This window comes from Magnolia sinica, chromosome 4 (assembly GCF_029962835.1).
Source record: "Magnolia sinica isolate HGM2019 chromosome 4, MsV1, whole genome shotgun sequence".
In the NCBI taxonomy this organism is placed as follows: Eukaryota; Viridiplantae; Streptophyta; class Magnoliopsida; order Magnoliales; family Magnoliaceae; genus Magnolia; species Magnolia sinica.
In genome coordinates, this window is record NC_080576.1 from 77827069 (window position 1) to 77854898 (window position 27830).

At 42.5% G+C, this 27830-nt stretch overlaps 1 protein-coding gene across 1 annotated transcript; it reads left to right on the top strand.

The window, feature by feature from the left end:
* The first annotated feature begins 3051 nt into the window (after positions 1-3051).
* Positions 3052-27599, top strand: LOC131244179 (auxin-responsive protein SAUR62-like). The gene is made up of 3 exons (XM_058243827.1): positions 3052-3410; positions 26870-26943; positions 27478-27599. The coding sequence occupies exons 1-3, from the start codon at positions 3052-3054 to the stop codon at positions 27597-27599; spliced, it is 555 nt and encodes a 184-aa protein (XP_058099810.1).
* Positions 27600-27830: the final 231 nt, after the last annotated feature.

Here is a 27830-nt window from a genome sequence, read left to right on the forward strand (position 1 = left end):
TAGTTTATGTTAGATTTACGTAGTTTAGGTTTAGATGGATGTGAATGTGAATATGATGAAATATATTATATAACGGTGTATATTAGGAAAAATATGATGATGTAACAGGTGTATATCAGGAAGAATATGATGATGTAACATGTGTATATTGACCCTCTTATAGGGGACGGTCCATGACAGTCCTTTTTAAGGCCATGGCCGTCCTTTTAAGGCCCATAAGAGACGGACCATGGAAGTCCTTTTTAAGGACGGTCCATGCCGTCCTTTAAAGGGGTCTGTAGCCGTCCTTTGAAGGCCATAAGAGACGGACCATGCATCCTTTTTGGGCGGTCCATGACTCCTTTTAAAGGCGTGCGGGCCGCCTTTAAGGCTCATAAGAGACTGGAGACCGTCCTTTTAAGGACGGTTCACGACCTCCTTTTTTGGGACGGTCCATGACCGTCCTTTTTCATCAATAAAAATGACGGTTTTCAACCGTCCTTTAAATATACGACACGTTAAAATTTGACGGCCCTTGCGCGGTCCATGACCGTCCTTTTTGTCATTTGAGCGGTTTTGGACCGTCCTTTTTAAGGACGGCAAAGTAAACTAAAAATTCTTCTTCATTCAAGCCAAGAAAAATCAATGAATTATAATATATAAACTAAATAACTTGAATCAAAGTAAAATAAACATTAAAACAAACTACAAGCTTCACCTCTTAGCTCTAATTAAGAGATTAGTCAACGATAGACATGATTGAACTAAAACTCTTAAAGAAAAATATAAAAACTAATTAGAACCAAATGATTGGAGAGGAGGAATGAATCCTTGAAGCACCAAGACTCCTTGTTGTACTCCTTATATCATAATTCGTCCTTAGAAACTCCTAAAATATCCCTTTAAATAGACTTGATTTGTACTGACTTCAAAACCACCTCAATTTTATGCAACTATCAGAGCTTCGTTGGCATCGAAGTCCCATTGAAGAGTTCGAGTTGAATTGGGAAACTGTCTAGCAATTGTCATTTGAATGTGCGTAATCTCACAATGCCATTGATTGTCCTTCATTGGCATCAAAATAAGCTTCGATGGCACCGTACACCTCCTCAATAGCATAGAATGCTCTCCAATCTGAATTTAGATCAAGCTAATTAGTTTTTCTTGGATTGAGGTTGCTTTTTTTTTTTTTTTTTTTGTTTTTGGCAAATCAATTTTCGATTGAAGTTACTTACTGACAAATGTGACGGCCAGGTTGGATGTCAATATAAATCATATGGGCCCCACACCATGTACCACTGTTAACCCACGGCGGTACTGATGCCACAGGAGAGGACCCCTTCAAACCAGATTCATCCTTATGGAAGGCCTCATGGGGCAGGTCATGGTAGGGAGGCAATTCTTTGAACAGAAGTGATTTATATCACAGGAGTTTTGATGCAATATGTGAGTGTGCAAGTAGCACGTGAATGCACCGCCAAATGTGCAACCATGGCACATTGCTAGAAGATCCAATCCATTAGTTAGTGTGGTCCAATATGTAGTTTACTGTGCCGATGAATCAGGTCCTTCCACCCAGGTTGGCCACAACTCTCAAAACAAATATACGGTTGGCTTCAAGTTTCCTAACACGACCACCTATGTCTATGGTCGCATCCTTCATGATTAGTGGACCACCTGATTTTTGGGTGTGAAGATCTTCAAGATCCCACCAATCTGACGGATCATGGCTGGGATAATTCAACTTGTCCACAATTACATGGGTATTGGCCTAGCAAAACCTTTACGGTCAATATGCTCAAAGTCAAATAGTACATGTGAGTGTAGCAATCCTTATGATGGTTGTAAGGGATGCAGGACCACGTGCTAATCCGACATGATGGAAAATTTGGGGTGTGGGTAGGAATGGATTTTGTTATTCCATTTAACAAATTGGGACCTTCAAAAGATCACCTTGGGTTTGGTTCTCCTTTATATGGATCTTCATGTCTTTTAAAATGGACTCAGTTTATGCAACAACTGTTATGGGGTGGTCCTACAATACAAAGCCCTGTGGAGCCCGCCACGATTTCTATGTCAAATCAACTCTGTCCATCGGGATTGCCATCTCATTTTAGAATGAGAACCCAAAATTGGACCAGATCTAAGACTCAAGTCAGCCACACAACAAGAAGCAGTGGGGACTGAAAGCCCACCGTTGTAATCGTATTGGGCCCAAAGAAGTTTTGAATCAGGCTGACATTTTTGTTTTCCGTTCATTCTGGTGTGATCACCTTATGAACGGGTTGGATGTCATGTCAACATCACAGTGAGCCCCAGGATTTCATTGGTGGCAATGTCAATTCCCAATATTTATTGTGTTTTGGCCTATTTGCATCTAGGATTAACCTTAATTTCTGCGCCCTGATCCTAATATTAGAAGACGAAACTGATGGACGGAGTGGATTTGACATGGACATCTTTCTGGTGGGCCCTGTAGAGCTTCATGTTGCAACTCTCCATTTTTACTGCCAATAGCAATTTCAATGATTGAAACCTGTCTTGTTATGTGGCCAGTGCATGAGTAGGTTACTCCTTCATCAACTCAGTGAATGCTGACCACACAACCTCTTCTATGGTCAACCGATCACATGGGTTGTCTCTCCTTTAGAACGAAGCCCAGAATGCTATGCACCTCATGTTTAGTAGATATGGTTCACAATCTGAACGAGAAATATTGTCAAAATCATATTAATTGAATGACCCACTTTGTTGTTACACGAAAGAGACTCATTCCTAACTAGATGCTGAATTGATTATGTGAATAAATGGCCACATAAAAGACTCTCCACATATTCCTATATTATTTTTGTTATATTGCTCTCCACATATTAGATCAGCACATGGCTATGCATCCTGTTCAGCCTAACATCAGAAAACCACACTTAAATGTAGTGTCTACCCATCCGACTTAGTATATATAGCTAGCCATCTTCACTGCCTTCTACTCAACACATCCACATTCTTTGCAATCTAAGAAATAAATCTCCTATTTGGCTCTCAAATTATCTTTCCTAGCCAATACAATCAACGATGATCAATCCCAAGAGGCTCGTTGCACTCGTGAGGAAGTGGCAGAAGTTGGCTGTCATAGGTAGGAGGAGAATCTCCATGTCCAGAACAGATGTCACCGCAGACTCGGAAGCATGCAAGAAATCTAAACCCAATAAGGGCCATTTCATCATCTACACTGCAGATGGAAGACGGTTTGCAGTTCCCTTGGCGTATCACAACAGCCCCATTTTTCAAGAGTTATTCAAAATGTCCGAGGACAAGTATGGATTACCAGGCAACGGACCTATCAAAATTCCTTGCCATGCAGTCTTCATGGATCACATTGTTTCGTTGCTGCAGAGAAAGATGGCTGAAGATGTTGAGAGAGCTCTGCTTATGTCCGTGGCCAATGATCAATGCTCAACATCGTCCTGCCTACATCAGCCACATACCAACCAATCCATACTTGTCCATTCCTATTAAAAGAAGCAATATGAACTATTCGGCTTTCTGAATTTTCCATTTGTAAATAGTCCTCTCAATTTTGATTCAATGCAAAATTTTATATTTCAATTCCAGTTTTATGCTTGAAGTGTCCAAGAATTATTTTCCATGTATGTTGATCTTTCCATAAAAAAAATAAATTTGTGATGCGTGATTATCGATCTTTTCTGACATATTGTTGCTGTCTAAATCTCTCTGAAGTTCTCAAGGGAATAATTCACGTTGACCAGAATTAACTGCTATCACTGTATCATTTGATAAAGAAATTGGGAAATTGACCATACTCGCCTCGAAGTTTGGGCAAATTATCTAGAATGCTACAACACTCCATATATTCCCTAAAGGGCCTTCTGACAGCTTTTGGAGTTTGTTTCGAACGAAAATGCCCCTGACATTGATTCAATAGTTGCATGGTTTTCTAAGAACTAAGAAGTTACGTAGTATTTAATGCTAGTAAAGTGATGTGTACGGAACCCTTTTTGTGCATGGGCAAGGACTAAACTCGTGGGGCCCATATTGATGTATGTGTATAATCCATGCCGTCCATCCTTTTTACCGTGTCATTTTAGGGCTATGGCCTAAATATCAACTTGATTCAGAGCTCGTATGGGTCACATAATAGAAAATAATGGTGACAATGGAACCCGTTGTTGAAACTTTCCAGGCTCACCATAATTTTTCTTAGAAGTGAATACTACCCAAGTCAGGACTTTTTGGGCCCACGCCGAGCTGGTGTTCACTCCCCAAGTATAGGGTTGTGATGTAGTAATAAATTCGGTAAGACCGAGGTCGAATCCCAAGGGACTGAAACCTGTACGTAATCTGAAACTAAATAGAACTAGAACTAGAATAAGATGAAATCTAAATCGAATAAAATTTAAGGAATAATGATGAAATATTAATCTAAAACTTAAAGAATTCAGAGGTAGGAAACTACGGTGCCAAAGATCCACTTGTAGCAATTGAAAAGTTACCTTGCACTGATTCAGGGACACAACTGGAATCAGAGTCTTATCTTATCCAGTTGGTAAGAAGAGATTTGTCAAATCTCTGAACTTCTCATGAATCTAATCATCAACCGATAAGATTGGTGAAGATTTGGAAGTGATTCCGTCACCTAACCATGCCTAGGAGACTATGGCAAACAACAGCAATTTACCAATCTCACAGCCAATCATGAGAGAATTGTGAAAGTTAGGAAGGGTTCCATCACCCAACCATGCCCGTGAGACGATGGCAAACAACAAGGCCTCCTAAGTTCACAATCTCATAATGAAAAGAACATACTCAAAGGTATTGCAGATCTACTGTAATTTGAGTCACAATGAACCATTAAAAACTAAAAGTATTCCTTAATAATCAAACTAGAATCCATAAGAGTTCAATAACCATGAATCAAAGCAAAACTAACACTCCAATCGCGCTACAAGCTTCACCTCTTACCCCTAGCTAAGAGGTTTAGCCTAGCAACATGATTAAGCTAAATCCCTTAAACAAAAATAAAATAAACAAAAGAAAATTAAATAAAAAGCAAAAAAACAACTCTAATCTCTATCTCTGGTTTTGTACTTCACGTCTAGCCCAGATCTCCTCCTCATGCTCTCTCTCTCTCTCTCTCTCTCTCTCTCTCTGTTTTATAGGCGTTAGGGGCGGTGCAGAGGGCGGTTTTGGAGAGCCAACATTGCTGGAGTCGGTCTTTATGCATAGCAATAGGCGAAACCGGAAGCCGCTACGACAATACCTCACGCAGTTATGATGGCAGCGTCTCAACTCTTCTCTTCTTTGCTTTCTTTCCAAAAGGACAACGTCCCTTGGGACGTTTTTGAACGACCTACATGATGGACGGTCTAGATTACCAATCCGACGCTGACCGAGATCACACAACAGCCCGAGAAGGCCAGGCAGCGTTCGGTTTTCTCAGACATTTGCAACAGGGCTTGCGCTGATGCGTGGTGGGGCCCATGATTGAGGTTGGTTAGAATATCCCACCGTTCATTGAGATCACCTAGAAAAACCATTCTAAGATGGTCGGTTCTTGGTTGCTGTTGACGCAACCCACTTGATTTATCTTGCGACAAAGTTTTTGATTGTCCAGCGCATTTGCAACTTATTTCTGGCATTCTTCAAGCAAAGAACCACCAGATCTTGGTTAGAATCCTCGTATGATTCAAATGGACGGTTCGGATTGAGCTTGTGGACCATAATGATGGCCCACTAACGTTGCCTCCGCACTCCTTGTTTCCATTTTTTACACAGCAGGAAACGGAAATTTCTGTTTTTGGCTAGAGTCTTGGGTCAAAGTCAGTTTGTCCTGACTTTGACTGCAGTGCACGGCTAGTGCACCAGTAGATTATGCACACACTGCTCAGATGGGGTCCACTGCGATGTTTCTAAGAAATCCGCTCTGTCCATATGTTGTGTCACCTCCTATAAGGGGTTGAAACCAAATTTGAAGAATATCCAGATCTCAGGTGGGCCCCAAATCTGTGTTTTATGGGATGATCTGTCCATTGGGCCACTTCCACAAGGATTCAATGGCTGAAATTTTGTTTGTATGGTTAAAATATAATATCCAGGCTATATATGAAGTTTCGAGCCGAAAGGATGTTGGGAACCCTGTTATCTTGCATTCTGGACGATTTTCAGGCCCGTTTAACATGACACGTGATTTTCTCGAATCTCAGTCGTGTAAATTCTTCGATCTCGGTCCCCTGGGGTCCTTCCCTTGCCTTGGTGATTTCTGAGCGTTAAATCCATACTTTTAACATCATTTTCAGTCCATGCTCATAAATCCACCTTGCAACACAAAAATGATTAAAATAAGGTATTAAACAGTATTATGTTCTTAAAAGCAGACAATAATTGGGGTCTAATATGCAATATTTGACCCTCAATAGCTGGCCAACAAGATGAACAGAACGGATCTCCCCATTGTTGGCCTCAGACTATTCTACCAATGGTTATCCTTTCATTTAGTAGTAAAGGAAGTGAACATGTAACAACTGCGACCTAGGAAAACTACGACTCATGACAACCACGACTCATATAACATGAGAACTACGACCCTTACTACATTACAATCACGACCCTTACCACATTACAACCATGACCCAAGTATTAGTCATGGTTGCCATGTTACATGGGTCGTGGCTTTCATGAGGAAAGGGTCGTGGTTGTCATGAGGTAGGAGTGTGGTTGGCCCCTTTTTTTTTTTCTTTCCTAGTGTAAGTTGCGCGCGAGAGAGGAAATTGGATTGAGTACTCAGTTGAGCCTACCTTAAATGTATGTGACCTATCCATGCCATCCATCCATTTTTCCATCTAAGTTAAGGGGTTGAGCCCAAAATTGAAGCATATCCAAAGATCGAGTGGAGTATATCACGACCTTAATCTGTAGCCTTAGATCCATTTACAGTACCAAAATGAATCGTGGTTGTCATGGGTCATAGTTGTCATGTTATATAGGTCGTGGTTGTTATGTTATATAGGTCGTAGTTATCATGTATCGTGGTTGTCATATTATATGGGTCGTGGTTGTCATGTTATATGGGTTGTGGTTGTTATGTGGTAAGGGTCGTAATTGTCATGGGTTGTGGTTGTCATGTTATATGGGCCGTGATTGTCATATAAAATGGGTTGTAGTTATCATATTATACGGGTCGTGGTTGTCATGTTATATGGGTTGTGGTTGTCATGTTATATGTTAGATTTGTCTTATTTTTCATATCAAGCATTAAGACGAACTCACCAAATCGATGAACGGTTTGGATATAACACATTCCTCATGATCAGACAAACACATAACTTGCTGACTTCAATACAGCAGCTATATAGCTAGTGTGAGGTACACCAGCCAATCCGCTTCCTCTGATCCACGTCTGTATCCGGGACGGAAATGGATTGGCTACTCCTTGCTGCTAACAGCCCCGTGGCTAGTGGTCGGTGCTCTATGGGCCCACTATGATGTATGTGTTACATCCATTCCGTTCATCCTTTTTAAAGATTATTTTAGAGTTTTATACCAAAAATGGGAGGGATATAAAACTCAAGTGGACCACACCACAGGAAAACAATGGTAATTAGATAACCACTACCCATGACAACCACGACCCATATAACAGGATAACTACGACCCATATAACATGACAACTGTGATCCATATAACTACGACCCATATAACAAGACAACTGCAACCCAAATAATAGGACAACTGCGACCGCGACCCATATAACAGGATAATTGCGACTCATATAATAGGACAACTGTGAACCATACAACAGGACAACTTTGACCTAAATAACAGGACAACTGTGACTGTGACCCATATAACAGAATAACTACAACCCATATAACAAGACAACTGCGATCCATACAACTGAGACCCATATAACATGAAAACTATGATCCATACAACTGCGGCCCATTTGGGTCGTGGTTGCCATGTTATATGGGTCGTGGTTCTCATGTTATATGGATTGTAGTTTTCAACATGTTCAATTTCTTTTATATCAAACCATTGGTATCATAACTTAAGGCCCACAATGGGGTGATCCGATCCATCCACCTTATCGGCCAACTCAGCATGGGCCTAAAAAGTCCTAATTTGGGCAATGTCTACTTCTAACAAACATCACAGTGAGCCTAGAAACTTTCAACAGTCACCATTATTTTTTATTATGGGGGCCACATGAGCACGGGATTGACCTGAGATTTGGGCCCTAGTCCTAAAATGACATGAAAAGAAGGATGGGCAGCATGAATGAAACACATACATGGTGGTGGGTTGTAGTTGTCATGTTGTATGGGTCATGGTTCTCATGTTATATGAGTCATGATTGTCATATTATATGGGTTGTGGATGCCACTGTCACCATTATAACATGGGAGTCGTGGTTGTCATGTTATATAGGTCATGGTGGTCATGTTATATGGGTCGTGGTTGTAATGTGGTGAGGACTAAAATACCCTTTCCTTATTTCAGTAGTTGTACGGTTTTTTAGGGAATAAGAAGTTACATTGTATTTAATGCTAATAAAGTGATGTGTACGGAACCTTTTTTTTGCGCATGGGTAAGGACCAAACTCATGGGGCCGACATTGATGTATGTGTATAATCCATGCTGCCCATCCTTCTTGTCGTGTCATTTTAGGCTCACAGCGAGCAGGACGACAAGGTCGACAGAACGGATCACCCCATTGTGGGCCTTAGGCTATTGTACCAATGGCTATCCTTTTATTTGGTAATAAAGGAAGTGAACATGCAACAACTGTGACCCATATCACATGAGAACCATGACTCATATAACATGATAACTACAACCCATGACAACCACAACCCATATAACATCCATAGTGCATGCGAACCATGACCCTTCTAATGGATCGTGGTTGTCATCCATTTGTTTATTTTTAAATAATAGGAGTTGAGGCCCACCATGGGGTGATCTATTCCGTCCACCTTATCAGCCAGCTCGTTGTGGGCCTAAAAAGTCCTGACTTGGGCAGTATCCACTTCTAATAAGCCTCACAGTATCCACTTCTAATAAGCATCACAGTGAGCCTAGAAAGTTCCTACAGTCACCATTATTTTCTATTTTCTAGCTCACACGAGTGCTGGATCAGGCTGATATTTGGGCCTTACACCTAAAATGACACAGCAAAAAGGATGGGCGGCATGGATTATACACATACAACAATGTGGCCCCATATGGGTCATGGTTTGCATGGGTTGTAGTTGTCATGTTATATGGGTCATGGTTGTTATGTTGTATGGATCGTGGTTTTCAACATGTTCACTTCATTTACTACCTAGCCATTAAAATCCTCCTTAAGGCCCGTTGTACTGTTTACTTGACATCCAATCTGTTAATTAGGTCATACAAACACAGATGAAGGGAAAAAACAAAGATCGGCTTGATCCAAAACTTTTATGGCCCCCCAAAAGTTTTTAATGGTCTACGACGTTCATTCAACATTGTTTCTTGTAATGTGGTCCACTTGAGATTGGGATATACCTCATTTTTGGTCTTATACCATAAAATGATCTAGAAAAATATATGGACGACATGGATGAAACACATACATGGTGGTGGGGCCCACAAACCACCAAGCGTTGAATGGTTAGGTGGTCCATTTGCCCATTCGAGGTTAGAGATGTGCGATGGTAAGACGCAATCCGCGTCTGTCTCCAGATGGAAGCAGATTGACTGGTGTATTTTACACCGGACGCGGATTTCCTGCAAAAGCCTTTCGTATGGAGTTCCTACTGGACACTCAGGTGGGGCCACTGTGATGTTTCTGAAAAATCATCTCCGTCCATCCATTTTCTGAGTTCATTTTAAGACATCTTGTTAAAAATGAATGATATCCGAAGCTCAAGTGAACCGAAGACATGATAATTAAGCGTCCACAGTTGAAATATTTTTGTTTTCAGTTCATCTAAACATTACTATTGAACCCAGGAAGGCTTCAATGGTAAAAATTTCCCTAACCATATTTTCCTTTAGTACAACTCACTTGAGCTTTGGATACGGTTCATTTTTGACAAAATGTCCTAAAATGAAATCACAAAACGAATGGACGGGGAGAATTTCTCACAAACATCACAGTGGGCCCGTCTAAGTTCCCGGCGGACGAACTTCCTGCAAAGGCTTTGGCAGGAAATCCGCGTCCTCTCACACAGGCTATATAGCTATTGTATTGATGTCAGCAAGTTTTGTAGATCCCATCATGCGGTATGTGTTATATCCAAACCGTCCATTCATTTGGCGAGCTTGTTTTAAGGACTTAGAGGAAAAATAAGATAGATCTAACTATCAAGTGGACCACACTACAAAAAGCAGTGAGGGATTGAACATCTACCATTGGAACATTTTTGGGGTCACAGAAGTCTTGGATCAATATGAAATTTTTTTTCCTCTTTATTCAGGTCTTTGTGACCTCATGAATAGATTGGATTGAAAATAAATGTTATGGTGGGCCCTGTGAATTGTTTAACGGTGAAAATCATTATCTCCGCTGTTATTTGTGGTGTGGTCCATATGATCTTTGGATATGATTCATTTTTTAGATAATGCTCTAAAATGATCTCTAAAAATAGATAAATGGTGTAGATATAATAAATACATCACTATGGGTCCCATGTAACCGTTCGTACAACTCGAGTTGGAGGAGGAGTAGCGTTAGGGGGAGTAACCAATCACGACACGTACCTACAACAGCTATATAAGCTGGCATGTGGTACACGGATGCAAACGTACCTAAAGCAACTATATAGCTGGCACAGACGCACACATACCTACAGCAGCTATATAGCTGGCGTGTGGTACACGTGGATTGCGTCCTACCCGGGCAGGGCTCCATGGGGGCCACTGTGTAGACATGGGTGTACTGAAAAAACAAATATTAGCTTGATCAGAAACTTCTCCAGCTCCCAAGAAGTTTTTAATGGTGGACATTAAATCCCCACTTTATAGTCCACTTAAGTCCTATACATTAAATTACGGTGGGCGCCATAACCATCCCGGTGGGGGTAGGATGCAATCTGCGTCCATGGTACACCGGCCAATCTGCTTCCATGTCCATCCAGGACTTAGAAGCTAACCAGTTGTTGTACTGACATCAACAAGTTTTGTGGTCCCATCACGAGGGATGTGTTATATCCAAACCATCCATCCATTTAGCGAGCTCGTCCTAAGGCTTGAGACTAAAAATAAGACAGATCTAAAGATCAAGTGGACCACTGCAAAAAGTAGCAGGGGATCTAACGTCTACCATTGAAACCCTTTTGGGGGTCACAGAAGTTTTGGATCAACATGAAATTTGTTTTTCCTCTTCATACAAGTATTTGTGACCTTATAAACAGATTGGATGGAAAATAAACATTATGGTGGGCCCTACAAATCATAACAGGACCCACGATCCTTATAACAACACAACATCGACCCTTATTACGTTACAACCACGAACTATACACGTCAAGTAAAAACCGCGACCCATATAACATGATAACTACGATCCATATAATATGACAACCACAACCCATATCAATCACGATCCCTATAATATGACAACTACAACCCATATAACATGAAAACCACGACCTATATAAAATGACAACCACGACCAATGACAACCACGACCCATATAACATGACAACCACAACCTGTATAACTTCACAACCACGACCCATATAATATGACAATCACGACCCTTGCTACATGACAACCACGATCCATTTGAAGGGTCATGGTTCACATGCACAACGGATCGTGTTTTTGATCCACAAAAGGTCATGGTTGATATTTGACGCTACCCATAAAATGACATAACAAAAAGGATGGGCGGCATGGATTATTCATGTACATCAAGGTGGGCCCATTTGGGTCGTGGTTTGCATGGGTCGTAGTTGCCATGTTATATGGGTCGAGGTTGTCATGTTGCACGGTTCGTGGTTTGCAACATGTTCATTTTCTTTTCTACCAAACCATTGGTACAATAGCCTAAGGCCCATGGGATGATCCGTTCCGTTCACCTTGTTGACCTACTCACTATGGGCCCAAAAAGTCTTGACTTGGGTAGTGTCCACTTCTAACAAACATCACAGTGAGCTTAGAAAGTTTCAAGAGTGGGTTCTAGTGTCACCATTATTTTCTATTATGTGACCCACACGAGCTCTGGATCAGGCTGATATTTGGGCCCTAGCCCTAAAATGACATTGCAAAAAGGATGGGCGACATGGATTATACACATACATTAATATGGGCCTGGATGTATGGTCAAATTCTCAAGTCAGAGTAGTAACGTAGTACGGGTCGTGGTTGTAATTTGGTAAGGGTCGTAGTTTTCATGGGTCGTGGTTGTTATGTTATATGGGTCGTGGTTGTTATGGGTCTTAGTTGTCATGGATCGTGGTTGTCATGAGTCGTAGTGGTCATGGATCGTAGTTATCATGTTATATGGGTCGTGGTTCTCATGTTATATGGGTCGTGATTATCATATTATATGAGTTGTGGTTGTCATGTTATATGGGTCGCGGTTGTAATGTGGTAAGGGTCGTAGTTGTCATGGGTCGTGGTTGTTACATGTTCGTCGAAAAATAAGACAAATCTAAAGATAAACTAGACCACATTACAGAAGTGTTGAATCAAGCTTATATTTATTTTTTTCCTTTCATCATGTCCTTGTGATCATATAGAAAGGTTTCAATGGTAGAAATCATTATTCCAATTGTTTCCTATGGTAAGGTCCACTTGATCTTTGGGTATGATTAAATTTTGGATTCAACTCCTAAAATAAGATGGAAAAATGGATGGACGACGTGGATAGACCTCATACATTCACAGTGGTACACTAGCCAATTTGCTTCAGCTTCTGACGTGGATTAGAACTTACTCGACCTACATATAGCTGTAGGAGTCTTCAAGGAGTCCAGACTCCCAAGACCTCGGGAAGACTATTTTAGTAAGTCACGTTACTCGACTTATGCATCCCAATATATGTAAAGATGAATGGTTTTATTAGGCCCATTGTGATGTATATATTTTATCCATGCCGTCCATTCATTTTGAAAGATCATTTTAAGGAATGAGCCAATAAATGAGGCATATTAACCACGACCCACATAACATTGAAAGCAGTGAAATTGAAAACCTTTTGGGGCATGACAACTACAACCTATATCAACCACGACCCACATAACATGACAACCACGACCCATATAAAATGATAACTATGACCCGTGACAATCACAACCTGGATGACAACCACGACCCATAAAACATGACAACCACAACCCATTTAACATGACAACTATGACCCACAACCATGATCCATATAACATGATAACTACGACCCACAATCATGACCCATAGAACTTGACAACTACGACCCATGATAATCACGACCCATATAGAATGACAACCATGACCCATATAACTTTACAACCACGACCCATATAATATGATAGCTTCGACCCTTGCTACATGACAAACATGATCCATTCAAAGGGTCGTGGTTCACATGTACAATGGATCGTGGTTTTCATCCATAAAGGGTCATGGTTGATATTTGACCTTACCCCTAAAATTACACAATAAAAAGGATGGGCGGCACGGATTATTCACATGCATCAATGTGGGCCCATTTGGGTCGTGGTTTGCATGGTTCCTAGTTGCCATGTTATATAGGTCGTGGTTGTCATGTTGCATGGTTCGTGATTTGCAATGTGTTCACTTCCTTTTCTACCAAACCATTGGTACCGTAGCTTAAGGCCCACAATGGGGTGATCCGGTACATCCACCTTATCGGCTAGCTCGTTGTGGACACAAAAAGTCCTGACTTGGGTATTATCCACTATTAACAAGCATGACATGAGAACCACGACCCCATATAGCATGGCAATCACGACCCAAATGGGCCGCAGTTGTATGGGTCGTAGTTTTCATGTTATATGGGTCTCAGTTGTATGGATCACAATTGTCCTGTTATATGGGTCGCAGTTGTCCTATTATATGGGTCACGGTCGCGGTTGTCCTGTTATTTAGGTCGCAGTTGTCCTATTATATGGTTCGCAGTTGTATGGATCGCAGTTGTCCTGTTATATGGGTCGCAGTTATCCTGTTATATGGGTCGGGGTTGCAGTTGTCCTATTATTTGGGTCACAGTTATCCTGTTATATGGGTCACGGTTATATGGATCGCAGTTGTCATGTTATATGGGTCGCAGTTATCCTGTTATATGGGCTGTTGTTGTCATGGGTAGTGGTTATCCAATTACCATTATTTTCTTGTGGTGTGGTCCACTTGAGATTTATATCCCTCTCATTTTTGGTATAAAACTATAAACTAATCTATAAAAATGGATGAACGGAATGAATGTAACACATACATCATAGTGGGCCCATAGAGCACCAACCACCAGCCACGGGGCTATTAGCAACGGGGAGTAGCCAATCCGTTTCCGTCCCGGATACGGACGTGAATCAGAGGAAGCGGATCGACTGGTGTACCTCACACTAGCTATATAACTGCTGTATTGAAGTCAGCAAGTTATGTGTGTGTCTGATCATGAAGCTTATGTTATATCCAAACCGTTCATTGATTTTGTGAGTTCGTCTTAATGCTTGATATGAAAAATAAGACAGATCTAACATATAACATGATAACCACGACCCATATAACATGACAACCACGACCCATATAACATGACAATCACAACTCATATAATATGATAATTACGACCCATTTAACATGACAATCACAACCCATATAACATGACAACCACAACCCATGACAACTACGACCCTTACCACATAACAACCATAACCCGTATAACATGACAACCACAACCATGACAACCACGACCCATATAACATGACAACCACGACCCATGATAACTATGACCTATATAACATAATAATCACGACCCATATAACATGACAACTACGATCCTCGACAACCACGATCCACTTTTGGTAGTGTAAATGGATCGAAGGCTACAGATTAAGGTCGTGGTATACTCTAATTGATATTTGGATATGCTTTAATTTGGGCTCAACTCCTTAAATTTGATGGAAAAATGGATGGATGGCGTGGATAAACCACATACATTTAAGGTGGGCCCAACTGAGTACTCAATCTGATTTCCTCTCTCACGTGTAACTTATACTAGGAAAGAAAGAAAAATGGGCCAACCGCACTCCTACCTCATGACAACCACGACTTTTTCCTCATGAAAACCACGACCCATATAACACTGCAACCACAACCCATACCTTGGTCATGGTTGCAATGTGGTAAGGGTTGTTGTCACGCCCCAAACTCAAAAATCAGGCCTACAGAATTCTCGATCGCCGAATCCGGTGCCGACAGCCTCCATAGTACCCTATTTTCGGCTTACAATGCTATATGCTAGATTTCCATTCCTGGGATCCTACAAGGAGGATTTTTAACATATATTTGTCTCATAAAAGCACAACCACAAGTATACCCAAATTACAAGAACAACATCAACACCACATATCCACTAATATAATCATTCGAGTACAATGCTAAAATGAAAATACAATATAAAGATATCAAAAAAAAACTCCAGAAGCTCCAATGCACGCTCCTGCCTTAGCTTGACTGTAACTTAATGTCACCTACATGCATCTATCGTGCATAAGCTGATAGAAAGCTTAAAGGGTGGTGTAAGTGTGTGCGCAAGGTAAGTGCCAAGTATTCAATACAATGCCATAATCATACAATATCAGAATTCTGGCAAGATCATGAATTATATGATATCAGAGTAAGCAAAAATACTGCAAGTCTATAAATCATACAATATCAGAGTACGCAATACAAATCACCTATGCAAATGAGGAGTCATAGAGAGTCAAATATCAGATGCCGAGGATAGAATGCAATATGTAAATCCTGCTAAGTCCGTCTTTGTGATATAAGTGCAGAAACATAGAAACCCAAAATGCCATATACCTTCGGATGTAATACAATATGCGATGCGAATGAAATGACTAAGCTGGAGTGTGAAGTCGAGATGATAGTATGTAGTATCGCAGGCTACGGGGTCCACCACAAGGGACTTCTATCCAAACCAGTCTCATACCTAAATTTGGATAGTCAGACACAATATGGTAAACTCCTGATCTCAGGTTAGTCGCGCGCCTTAACTGAAATTCTGCCTATTATGAAGGTACACGTAACAAATAGTTGCACACCACTAGCCCGAGTGGATAACGAATGAATAAATAAATGAGTATGCAACTCCTGCTCAATAAGTCTACATATCAGTATAGTTCCTCTCTGGGATCATCACAGGGGTCTATTACACTCTATGTCAGCTTGCCGCCCCTATCCGAGCATACAACTAGGTAAGTGGAAGAGACCTCACTATCCGCCTGCCAATATTGGTCCCGGCTCGTCGATAGTGGACTCATTCTTCAAGCTGATCAGACTCAACTTATATATTGCCCCCTCACTCAGGCGGGTAAGGTCACACCTCCTCCTAACCGATCACGACACAGTGGGAGACGCGGCCTACTTGTCACGCCCCAAACTCAAAAACTGGGCTCACAAAATTCTCGATCTCCGAATCTGGCACTGATAGCCTCCGTAGTACCCCATTCTCAACTCCCGGCATCTATACACCAGGTTCCGATCCTGGAATCCTACAAGGAGGATTTCAAGCATGATTTGATTCAATATGAGCATAACCATAAGCATAACCCACGAACAATAACCACAAGAACACCATCACAAAATCCACTATGATCAAAAACTTTAAATATAGTGTGTATGAAGGGAAATACAAGATAATGATAATAACATAAACTCCAAAAGCTCGGCTGCACACTCTAACTGCGACAAGGCTACGGTTACGTCCTAGCATCACCTACACGCATCAATCATGTATAAGCTTATAGAAAGCTTAGAGGGTGGTGTAAGTGTGTGTGCAATGTAAGTGTGTTCAGAATGCAAGGTCAGAGAAATACGGAATCATGCTGATGAGTACATGAATGCAATCAGCCTTATCAAGGCTATGCGGTGCAAGATATGAATGCTATCGGCCATGTCAAGACTATGCGATGTGAGATACAGTTCAAGCATGCCAATCCTTATCATATATCAGTACAGTTCTCATTCTGGATAATCACTAGGGTTTAGTACACTCCAAATGACATTGTCGCTCTCCTAGCCGCACAATCTAAGTGAGCGCAAGAAACCTTAATATCCGTCTGGCCAATAGTCTATCAATACCTATCCGGCACATCGATAGCGGACCCATTCACGAGATGGTCAACTCAACCTAGTTTTGCCCCCTACTCTGGGGCGAGTAAGGCCATACTCCTTTCCAACCGACCACGACACAATGGGAGATGCGGCCTCCTAGTATTCGGCCCTCGTGCGCTCATATATCCACTCGGTCTCGATGTTGGAGTCATCCTTTGGTACCATCGGGTTTAAGAATTTTCGTCCAGGGACATCTATGGCGCCTTGATGCTTAGTAACAATATTTCTGGTATCCGATCCTGTCATCCATGATGTGTCTATGGAGTTCATAACCCTGATGTCGCTAAGGCATATAGTAATCATGTCATATAAATGTGAAGTGCATGAATCACACTACCAGTCATGTAATAGTCCTACGCATACCACGCGCTCATGAAGGGCAACTCCCCCTATCAGGGAGCCTATAAACAATCTGCCCGAAGGCATATACTATGACCGGTCAGTCCTCATATCAAGCATACATATGATGCTTATGAGCATGAATTATGGATCTATACTAAACAAGTTATGTGGTGTTGGGCTCTATTCATAACGAAGATGGGCCTAGACGGCCTACACATTACAAGTATGGGCTTATTAATGAGCCCTAGGGAGAGTGATAATGCGGACATTTAACCAACATTATCTATACAATGTGGACGTCAAACCATCATTGCTCCCAAGGCGTAGCCCGCCATCGAGATCATCACATAAACGACGGTGGAAACACATTACAATGGGCCTTATGTACATCCCATTGGGCCTCGACCCATGGGCATCCAATACGTCAAATGTCCTCATACCATGGGTCTCATATATATCAAACTGGGCATCAGTGGGCGGGCCACAAATACATCAAGTTGGGCCTAATCACATGGGCCTTCCATACATCACAATGGGCCTTATAACATGGGCCTCATATCTATTAAGGCGGCCTCAACAATGGGCCTCATATAAACTAAGGTGGGCCTCAACAATGAGCCATAAATATGGTAAGTGGGCCACACCACATGGGCCACATGTATATCAAACGGGCCAAACTCAAATACAAGTGGTGATAAGGATTTCCACCATTAGAATTCTCAAGGGTTTAATGGTGGATGTTCAAACCCACTATTTTCTATAATGTTGTCCACCCGATCCTAGATTTGTCTTATATATATATATATATATAATTTTTATTCCATCACAGGCCTTAAAATAATCTCCAAAATGATTGGACGGTTTGGATGAAACACATGCATCATGGTGGGTCCCATGGACAACATAGATGAATTTCATAACTCATGGTGGGGTCCACACTAATGAAAGGTATGGATTACCACACATACATACATCAATGGGTCCCATGTGGGGCCCACCATAATGTTTATTTTCCACCCAACCTGTGGATAAGGTCACATAGATCTGGGGCCCACCGAAATGTTTATTTTCCACCCAACCTGCTGATGAGGTCATACAGACCTTAGGGCCCACTGAAATGTTTATTTTCCACCCAATGAGGTCATACAGACCTTGAGGCCCACCGAAATGTTTATTTTCCACCCAACCTGCTGATGAGGTCATACAGACCTTGGATGAAGAGGAAAACAAATTCCATAATGATCCAAAACTGCTAGACGCCCAAAAGAGTTCCAATGGCAGGCGTTTAATCCCTACTATTTCCTGCCATGTGGGCTGCCTGAGTCCCATATACAGCAGATTTTTGGAGGCGCCCCATATGTAAAGGGGACCCATCAAATGCATGGGGTTGATGTTCGACACATAACATGGTGGGGCCCACGGCTGGGACCCACGGACCGGCGTAGGACGTTGTTGCGTCTCTGGTGTCAGCGATAGCAGCAGGCACTACTGCCTAATAGTTTCATTTCTTTTTTTATTAAAATCAGAATTCCTGTGGTTTTTCCCATGTGGAGCCCGCACCAGGTGAATCTACTCTAACCATTGCATTTTATGGCTCCAGACAAACCCATCAAACCCAATATTCGATGGGTTTTGGTGAATCGAAACCTCCGAGTGTATTTCAATGGTAAAAGTACTATTCTTTATGTTATGGCCCGCCAGGAAGTCAGATTGGGTTCATTTTTCGGCTCAATGCCTAAAATAATTTGAGGAAAAGGATGGACGGCTTGGATTAAGTACATGCATCAAGGTGGGGCTTGCATGAGCGGTCCACTCGGAGGTTTTGAACCAAGCTAATTTTTGTTTTTCTGCTGCTATAGTACACCCCACCGTCAGCGTACACTTCATGGTGGAGCCACGTCCAGCGTCCCTGGACGCTGGACCGTTTAGATACCACAGAAGTATTAGGGTGGGTCCCACATGTGGCCCACCATGCATGGATATATATATATATATATTAATATAATATAAATATAATATACTATATATATTATATAGACAGCGGATCTCCTCTAAAAATGTGGTGGGCCACATCGTCTGATGGATGGAGTGGATTTAACACAATTCGGTGGGGCCCACTTCATTCTAGGAGAGGATAGAGAGAGAGAGAAAGAAACAAGAGAGACGGTGATGGAGGGGCCCCGCCACTATGGCCCCTCATGATTACAACTCATACATCAAAATGGGTCCCACCAATAAGTTGGCCCTAAAATAAGAATTAACGATGGATAACCCACCTATCTTCTTTCTTCTTGCTCCCCTAGCCTCCTTAGCTCCTTGCCTTCAAGTTTGATAGAGATAGACAATGGATGAATGGTTGAGATGTGAGATGAGAGTGTAGGGAAAGTGGGCCACACTTGGCTTTGGGGAAGAGAGGGCTTGGACGTGTGGTGCTTGGGAGGTTTGAGAAATGAGAGAGAAAGTGAGGTGATGGATTGATATGGGATAGGTGGAATGGGTGTTGTAAGGAGAGGTATGGTTTGGGTTGAAATTTTGGTAAAAGAGGAATGGTGAGGGGAGGGAGAGAGTTGACTTATGAAAAATGAGGGATGAGTTGTTGTACTTAGGGTATGGTGTGTACTTGACTTGGGTGATTGATTAATTGATGGGATATGTCGTAGAGATTCTCTCGAAATTCACAACACGCGGCGTTTCTTCGGAATGAACGCGGGCCCACATCTTCTGACTTGGGTATTGGTTCGATGCGCAAGCCGCGGTGTTAGAACTGTGGCGACAGCGCGGTCGCTAAGATACAAGTTTCGAATTGAGTAGACGTTGGTATGCAGGACACGGCTTAGGATCGTGCATAAACGTCGGATACGGGTCGAGGGTTACTTAAATTCGACCGAGAGGATCGCGGAAGCCTAAGGAACGGTACTAACTATGATACGGGTCTTACACTATTGGTATACGGCCCTTATGCGCTCATATATATTCACTCGGTCTCGACATTGGGGCGTCTCCTGTCCACGGAGGTTTAAGAATTTTTACCCAAGGACATCTATGACGCCTGTATACTAGAACCAAACATTTTTGGTGTCCCATTTGGCCATCCACGATATGCCTGTGGAGGCCACGACCCTAATGTTGCTAGGGCGTACAATACTCACAACATGCAATGTAAGATGCATGAGTCATACAATTCAGTCATGCATCCATCCTATGCATACCGTGCACTTATGTGAGACAATCTCCGCCTATCAGGGAGTCTCATAGCAACCTGCCCAAAGACATATGCAATGGTCAATCATATCTCAAAACAAACATGTAGATGATACACATGAGCATGTATCATGATGCTATGCTGTCACATACTCATAAACGGTATCAATAACCGGCATCAACAATTGGCCTCGACAATGTGGACGTTTAACTAACATTGCCCCCAAGGGATGGCCCATATAGGGCCTAACATATAGTGGACTCATGGCCTCACACAAGGACCTAATATACAACACCATGGGCCTCACTCAAGAGCTTAATACTCATCATGGTGTTCCTTTTACATGGGCCCCTCAAATACATCACAATGGGCCTCATCACATAAACATCATATACATCACATTAGGCCTTAAACATGGGCTGAATACACATCACAATAGGCCTCAAATATGGGCTGCATATACATCACATTGGGCCTCAAACACAGGTCGCATATACATCACACAGGCCGAATACACATCACAATGGGCCTAAACTATGGGTCACATATACATCATATAGGTCTCGACAATCAGCCTTGGCAATCAAAATCGGCCTCGATAATCGGAATCGACACAGGAATCGATCTCGATACTCAGCCTTGACAATTGGAATCGGCCTATACAATCGGCCTCGATAATTGGAATCGGCCTCAACAATCGAAATCGACACACGGAATTGGTATCGATACTCAGCCTCGACAATTGGAATCGGCCTCTATAATCGGCCTCAACAATCGAAATCAGCCTCAACAATCGAAATCGACACACGGAATCGGTATCGATACTTAGCCTCGACGATCAGAATCGGCCTATACAATTGGCCTCGATAATCAGAATCGGCCTCAACAATCAGAATTGACACAGAATTAGTATCGATACTCAGACTCGACAATCGGAATCAGCCTCGACAATCAGAATCGGCCTCAACAATCGGAATCGACACACGAAATCGGTATCGATATTCGGCCTCGATAATCGGAATCGGCCGATACAATCGGCCTTAACAATTGGAATCGACCTCAACAATAAGAATCAATATGCAGAATCAGTCTCAATACTTGGCCTCGATAATCAGAATTGACCTATACAATTGGCCTCGACAATCAGAATTGGCCTCAATACTCGGCCTCAAAATCGGAATCGACCTATACGATTGACCTTGACAATTCGGAATCGGCCTCGAGAATCAGAATCGGCCTCAATACTCAGCCTCGACAATCAGAATCGACCTATATGATTGTCCTCGACAATTCGGAATCGGCCTCGACAATTAAAATTGGCCTATACAATCGGCCTCGACAATTGGAATCGGCCTCAATACTCGGCCTTTACAATCGGAATCGATCGATAATCGACACTGATAGTCAGCATATAAATAAGGTAGGGTCCATAGATGATCAGCTGATCAATCATAGTATAAAGATCGGCACTTGGCCATAGTTATATCAAATCCGATAGCATGGAGTCATCCGTCTACGGCGAATGGGGCCCACTTATTTAGGTTAACCTACTAAGGGAATGATGAGAATGGGCCTAAAAAGGCCTAAGGGAAGGTCAGAATGTGGTCATTTAACCAGCATTGCCCCATCAATGTGGACGTTTAACTAACATTGCTCCCAAGGAGTGGTGTACATAGAGCCAAACGTATAGTGGGCTTATGACCTCATATAAAAGCCTAATATACATCGCAATGGGCCTCATATATGGGCTACATATACATCACCATGGGTTGCATCACATAGACCTAATACACGTCACAATGGGCCGTATCACATGGGCCTAATACGCATCATGATGGGCCGCATCACATGGGCTATGAATACATCACGATGGGCCTAATTGTATGGGTTAGAAATATATCACAATGGGCCATGTCTCATGAGCCTCAAATACATTATATCGGGCCTCATACCTGGGCTACAATTACATCATAGTGGGCCTCGATAAATGGGTCATAAATATATGACATTGGGCCGTACATATAAGCCTCTCGAGTGGGCCATAAATACATCGAGGTGGGCCTCATGGTGGGCCATAGATACATCAAGGTGGGCCTCATCAATGGGCCACAAATACATCGAGGTGGGCCTCATCAATGGGCCATAGATACATCAAGGTGGGCCTCATCAATGGGCCACAAATACATCGAGGTGGGCCTCATGGATGGGCCATAGATATATTAAGGTGGGCCTCATCAATAGGCCACAAATACATCGAGGTGTGCCTCATGGATGGGCTATAGATACATCAAGGTGGACCTCATCAATGAGCCACAAAATACATCAAAGTGGGTCTCATGGATAGTCCACAAAATACATCACGGGTTGGCCTATGCAACGCTGTCTAGATGAACGGTATGTATGTATAACAGCTTCATAGCTACGCGGGTCCCACTTGCTGACACAATCATAGCAGCTACATGACTGCGTGGGTCCCACCGCCCTGTGATATGGATGGTGTGGATATGGAATACATACATCAAGGTGGGCCGCACCCACTGCCAAAACAGATGGATTGCGAGGAGAACACATACATCAAGGAGGGCTCCCACCCTAGATGGACAGTGTGCAGGTACAACACATACATTTAGTGGGGTCCACATGCACGTGCTGGACACAACACACGTCAGGTGGGGTCCATAGACAGACGGTGCAGATAAAGTACTTACATCACGGTGATTTTCACCGTCCAGACTGTTGGACGGCGTGGATATAAAATACATGCATCACGTGTGGGGCCCGCATCCACGTGTGGACGATGTGAGTGAAGCACATACATCACCTGTGGGCCCCACAAATGAACAGTGCAATTAAAACATATACATCATGTAGGTCCCATCAGGCGAACGGCACAGCTAAAACACATGTATTACGATGTAGATCTCACCATCCATTGCTGGACGGTGGTGATAAAACACTACATCAAAGCCCCATGTCCATGTGTGGATGGTGGCCATCTCATAACAGTTGTGTCCCACCGGACTAGTTGATGTCATGACATCAGCTATCATGCTGGTAGTCCCCACCGTGATGAACGGTATAGATTTAAGGTACATATAACGCAGTGGGCTCCATCCAAATGGATGAACGGCGTGGATGGAGTCAACGCATCAGGTGGGTCCCACTGAAATTGTTGACATCAATACCACACCAGCAGACAGCTACGTGGGACCCACCGTCTAGATGGACGTTGGAATATAATACGTACATCATGGTGGTCAATGACCACGTCCAGACAGCTGGACAGTCATAGCATAGGTGGGGTCCACGACCAAGTCCAGATAGCTAGACGGTCATAGCATAGGTGGGGTCCACGACCAAGTCCAGATAGCTGGACGGTCTGGATACAACACAGACCTTGTGATCAGGCCAGATGGACCTGGTGACATTAATACATAGCTATATTGCTGTTGTAATGATGTTAGCAAATCCCCTTCTCTCATCAGGTGGGTCCCACGTGGGGCCCACCACACATGATATATATATATATATATAATGTATTATATTACAGTTGCTGGTGCTGTTAATGCCCAGGCCCTGGACGGCCTGGATATGATACACATGAGGTTGTCATGGGTGGACATGTGGATTCACACGTACATTAGGTGGGTCCTGCAATCAGACGGTCTAGATTAGGTGGGCCACATTCCAACACCAAAAGAGAAAGAGAGAGAGAAAGAGAGAGAGAGAGAGAGAGAGAGAGAGAGAGAGAGAGAGAAATAGGAGGGACCCCACCACTATGGGCCCCTCTAGCTTACAATCACATACATCAAGATGGGTCCCACCATATGCGGATCCTCTAATCATCAAATCCAAATAAAAAAAATCACCCACCTTAGATCTCTTCTTCCTTCTTCTATCAATGCATCTTAGAGCTCCAAGGGGGCAATTTCAACGGTTCAGATGGACTTTGGATGGTGGGATTAGGTGCTAGGATGGTGGGCCACACTTGGGGTTCTCTCTCCTTTAGGGATTGCTTGGACGTTGGCTCTCTTGCTAGGGAGAGAGGGATGGGTGTGTAAGGAGAGTATGGGTTTAGTTGACTTTGGGAATAAGAGAGGGATGGTTACTTGTACTTGGAGATGGGATAGAGTGATGGGTTGTACTTGACTTTGATTGATGGATTGATGTGATGTTTAGGGTAGAGATTCTCTCGGGATTTGTAACGCGCGACGTTTCCCTTGAACTGAACGCGGGCCCACATCTCCTGGCCTAGGTATCGCATCGGCGCATAATACGCGGCATCAGAACCGCGGCAACTGCGCGATCACTAAGGTACAAGTTTCGAGTCGAGCCGACTCTAGAATGCGGGATATAACTTGGGATTGCGGGCAATTGTTGTCTACGCGTCGTAGGTGGCAGGAATTTGATCGGGAGGACCGCGGAAGCCTACGATACAGTACAAGCTAGGATATGGGTCTTATAGTCGTGATTGTAATGTAGTAAGGGTCGTAATTCTCATGTTATATGGGTCGTGGTTGTCATGGGTAGTAGTTTTCCCAGGTTGCAGTTGTTACATGTTCACTTCCTTTACTACTAAATGAAAGGATAACCATTGGTACAATAGTCTGAGGCCAACAATGGGAGATCCGTTCCGTCCATCTTGTCAGCCAGCTCGGCGTGGGCCTAAAAAGTCCTAACTTAGGCAGTGTCTACTTCTAATAAACATCACGGTGAGCTTGGAAAGTTTCAATAACAGGTTCCATTGTCACCATTATTTTCTATTATGTGACCCACACGAGCTTTGGATCAGGCTGATATTTAGGCCATAGCCCTAAAATGACATGGTAAAAAGGATGGATGGCATAGATTATACACATACATCAATATGGCCCCCACGAGTTTAGTCCTTGCCCACGCGCAAAAGGGGTTCCATACACATCACTTTACCAGCATTAAATACTACGTAACTTCTTAGTCGCAAGAAAACCGTGTAACTACTGAATCAAGGTCAGGGATATTTTCATCCGAAACAAACTCCAAAAGCTGTCAGAAGGCCCTTTAGGGAATATATTGAGTGTTGTAGCGTTCTAGGCAATTTGCCCAAACTTCGAGGTGAGTACGGTCAATTTTCCAAAGAAATCTGGGGCGCTCCATTATAATCTGTATCGTTGACTGAGTTGAGGATGTTAACCTGAACTGTAGGTTAGCCCTCTTTCAATCTCCACAATCTGTGTATAATGGATGAACGTGTTGATATCCTTATCATATGGTTGTTTTAGAGTTGATAGTGTAATGATGATCTGGTGGCCAAGGAGATGCCTAACCTGTCTTATAGATCTGTCACCGGGTACTTGACCTTAAAATCTTTGAACCCTTTTAATTGTAACTGGATCCATATTTGAACCAACTAATAATCTCGTCTCATTAGAAATTTCTATTACCCATTTCTTATAAATTGCCCCCCCACGGTGTCCATATGAAATCCTCTCCTTCCATCAGTTTCTCACTGCAAGAAAGGCGGGAATTCCTGACCCATTTTTATCGGCAGCCCGTAATGTGGGAAACCACGGCCGGCGAAATAAGCGCTTACGCCCTCTCTCTCATAATAAAAAGTTGTTACCCCCCTTTTTAACTTCTTACATCAAAAGCCCTCCTTTTTCCAAACCCTAGCCCTCTTCTTCTCCAAACCCCTGATCATTGCTATCTCCAAACCCTAACCCTCCTCTTCTCCAAACTTTCGCAGTCGCCTGCTGCACCACCATCACAACTGATATGGATTCTTGATGTAAATCTCGCTAGTCCGAGCTCTTTGGTTCGATTTTAGCTGAATCGAGCTCCAGTGATTGAGCGAAAGCTCTGTCGTTCGATTACGAGAAGATTTACATGGAATTTTGGGAGAAATCTGCAGATTTTGAGCTCCTTTTGCATTAGTTTTGGCCGAAATGGAGAATCCAAAGGTTTGAAATTGGGATTTGTGAGAGAAACTTAGAGATTCGAGGAGTTTCTGTGTAGTGAAGTTCTCTGCGGCTTTAATGGCAGACCTGCAGCATCCTTATGCAGTTCTTTGAAGGAAATGCTTAGTGATTTCAGATCTCTCATTGCTTCTTTTAAAGGTATGTTCCTCTATTCTTCCTTTGTCTTGTCACGGCCGTGTATTTTGAAGGAATGCTAGTGAAGATATCTAGATTTGGGGCATTTTTCTGTGTTTTTTTGAGCTTTCAGCATCAGAATTCGAACTTCGACTGTAGTAGCTACCGCTTGAAGATTTTATACAAATGTGATTAATGATCACAAGAAATATATGGTACTATTACACCGAATTTATACAAATGTGGCCTTAATTCGCTAATCCAAAATGTAGATTTTATATGACCCACCACAGATTTGGGCTGAACGGAAACTATTCCTGATTGGAAGATTCTAGCCCTAGCTGGAGTGTCATCCCTATTTGGTAGCATTCTCCCTTGTTTTGTTGCATCCTCTGATTGCTTTTGGTATTAGTATTTGAAGATGCAGGACAATATCTTCAAACATATAGTGATTTTGGTTTTGTTTCATAAATTTGTGCCCTGACTAATGTAATCACTTTATAAGTGTAACAAAAATGGATGTTCCGACAACACCTTTCTTCTCATATGTTCTATCAGGCGAGTTCACTCTCCGTGCTATTCTCAATGGACACTTAGATCTTTCTCAAGCTGAAAATGTTGGAAAACTCATTTCAGCTAAATTTGTTGTTGTTACAAATGCTGCACTGGTAGGGATCTAGGTATATGCTTGATCTCGTAACCCAGTTCTGGTGTGCTGTATTTTGGTTGGAAGAAGTTGAGCTTCGTACTCTGTTCTCACTCATGAAATTTGTTTTTGAGAGACTCTTTTTACTAGCCAACTAACTGATATCTTCTCCCTGACAACCATTTCTGTTGTGCTTTTGATCTTTTGCTTATGTAATTCTCAGCAGAGAGTCTGATGTGCAAGCTTTGTATCATATTCTGTGATA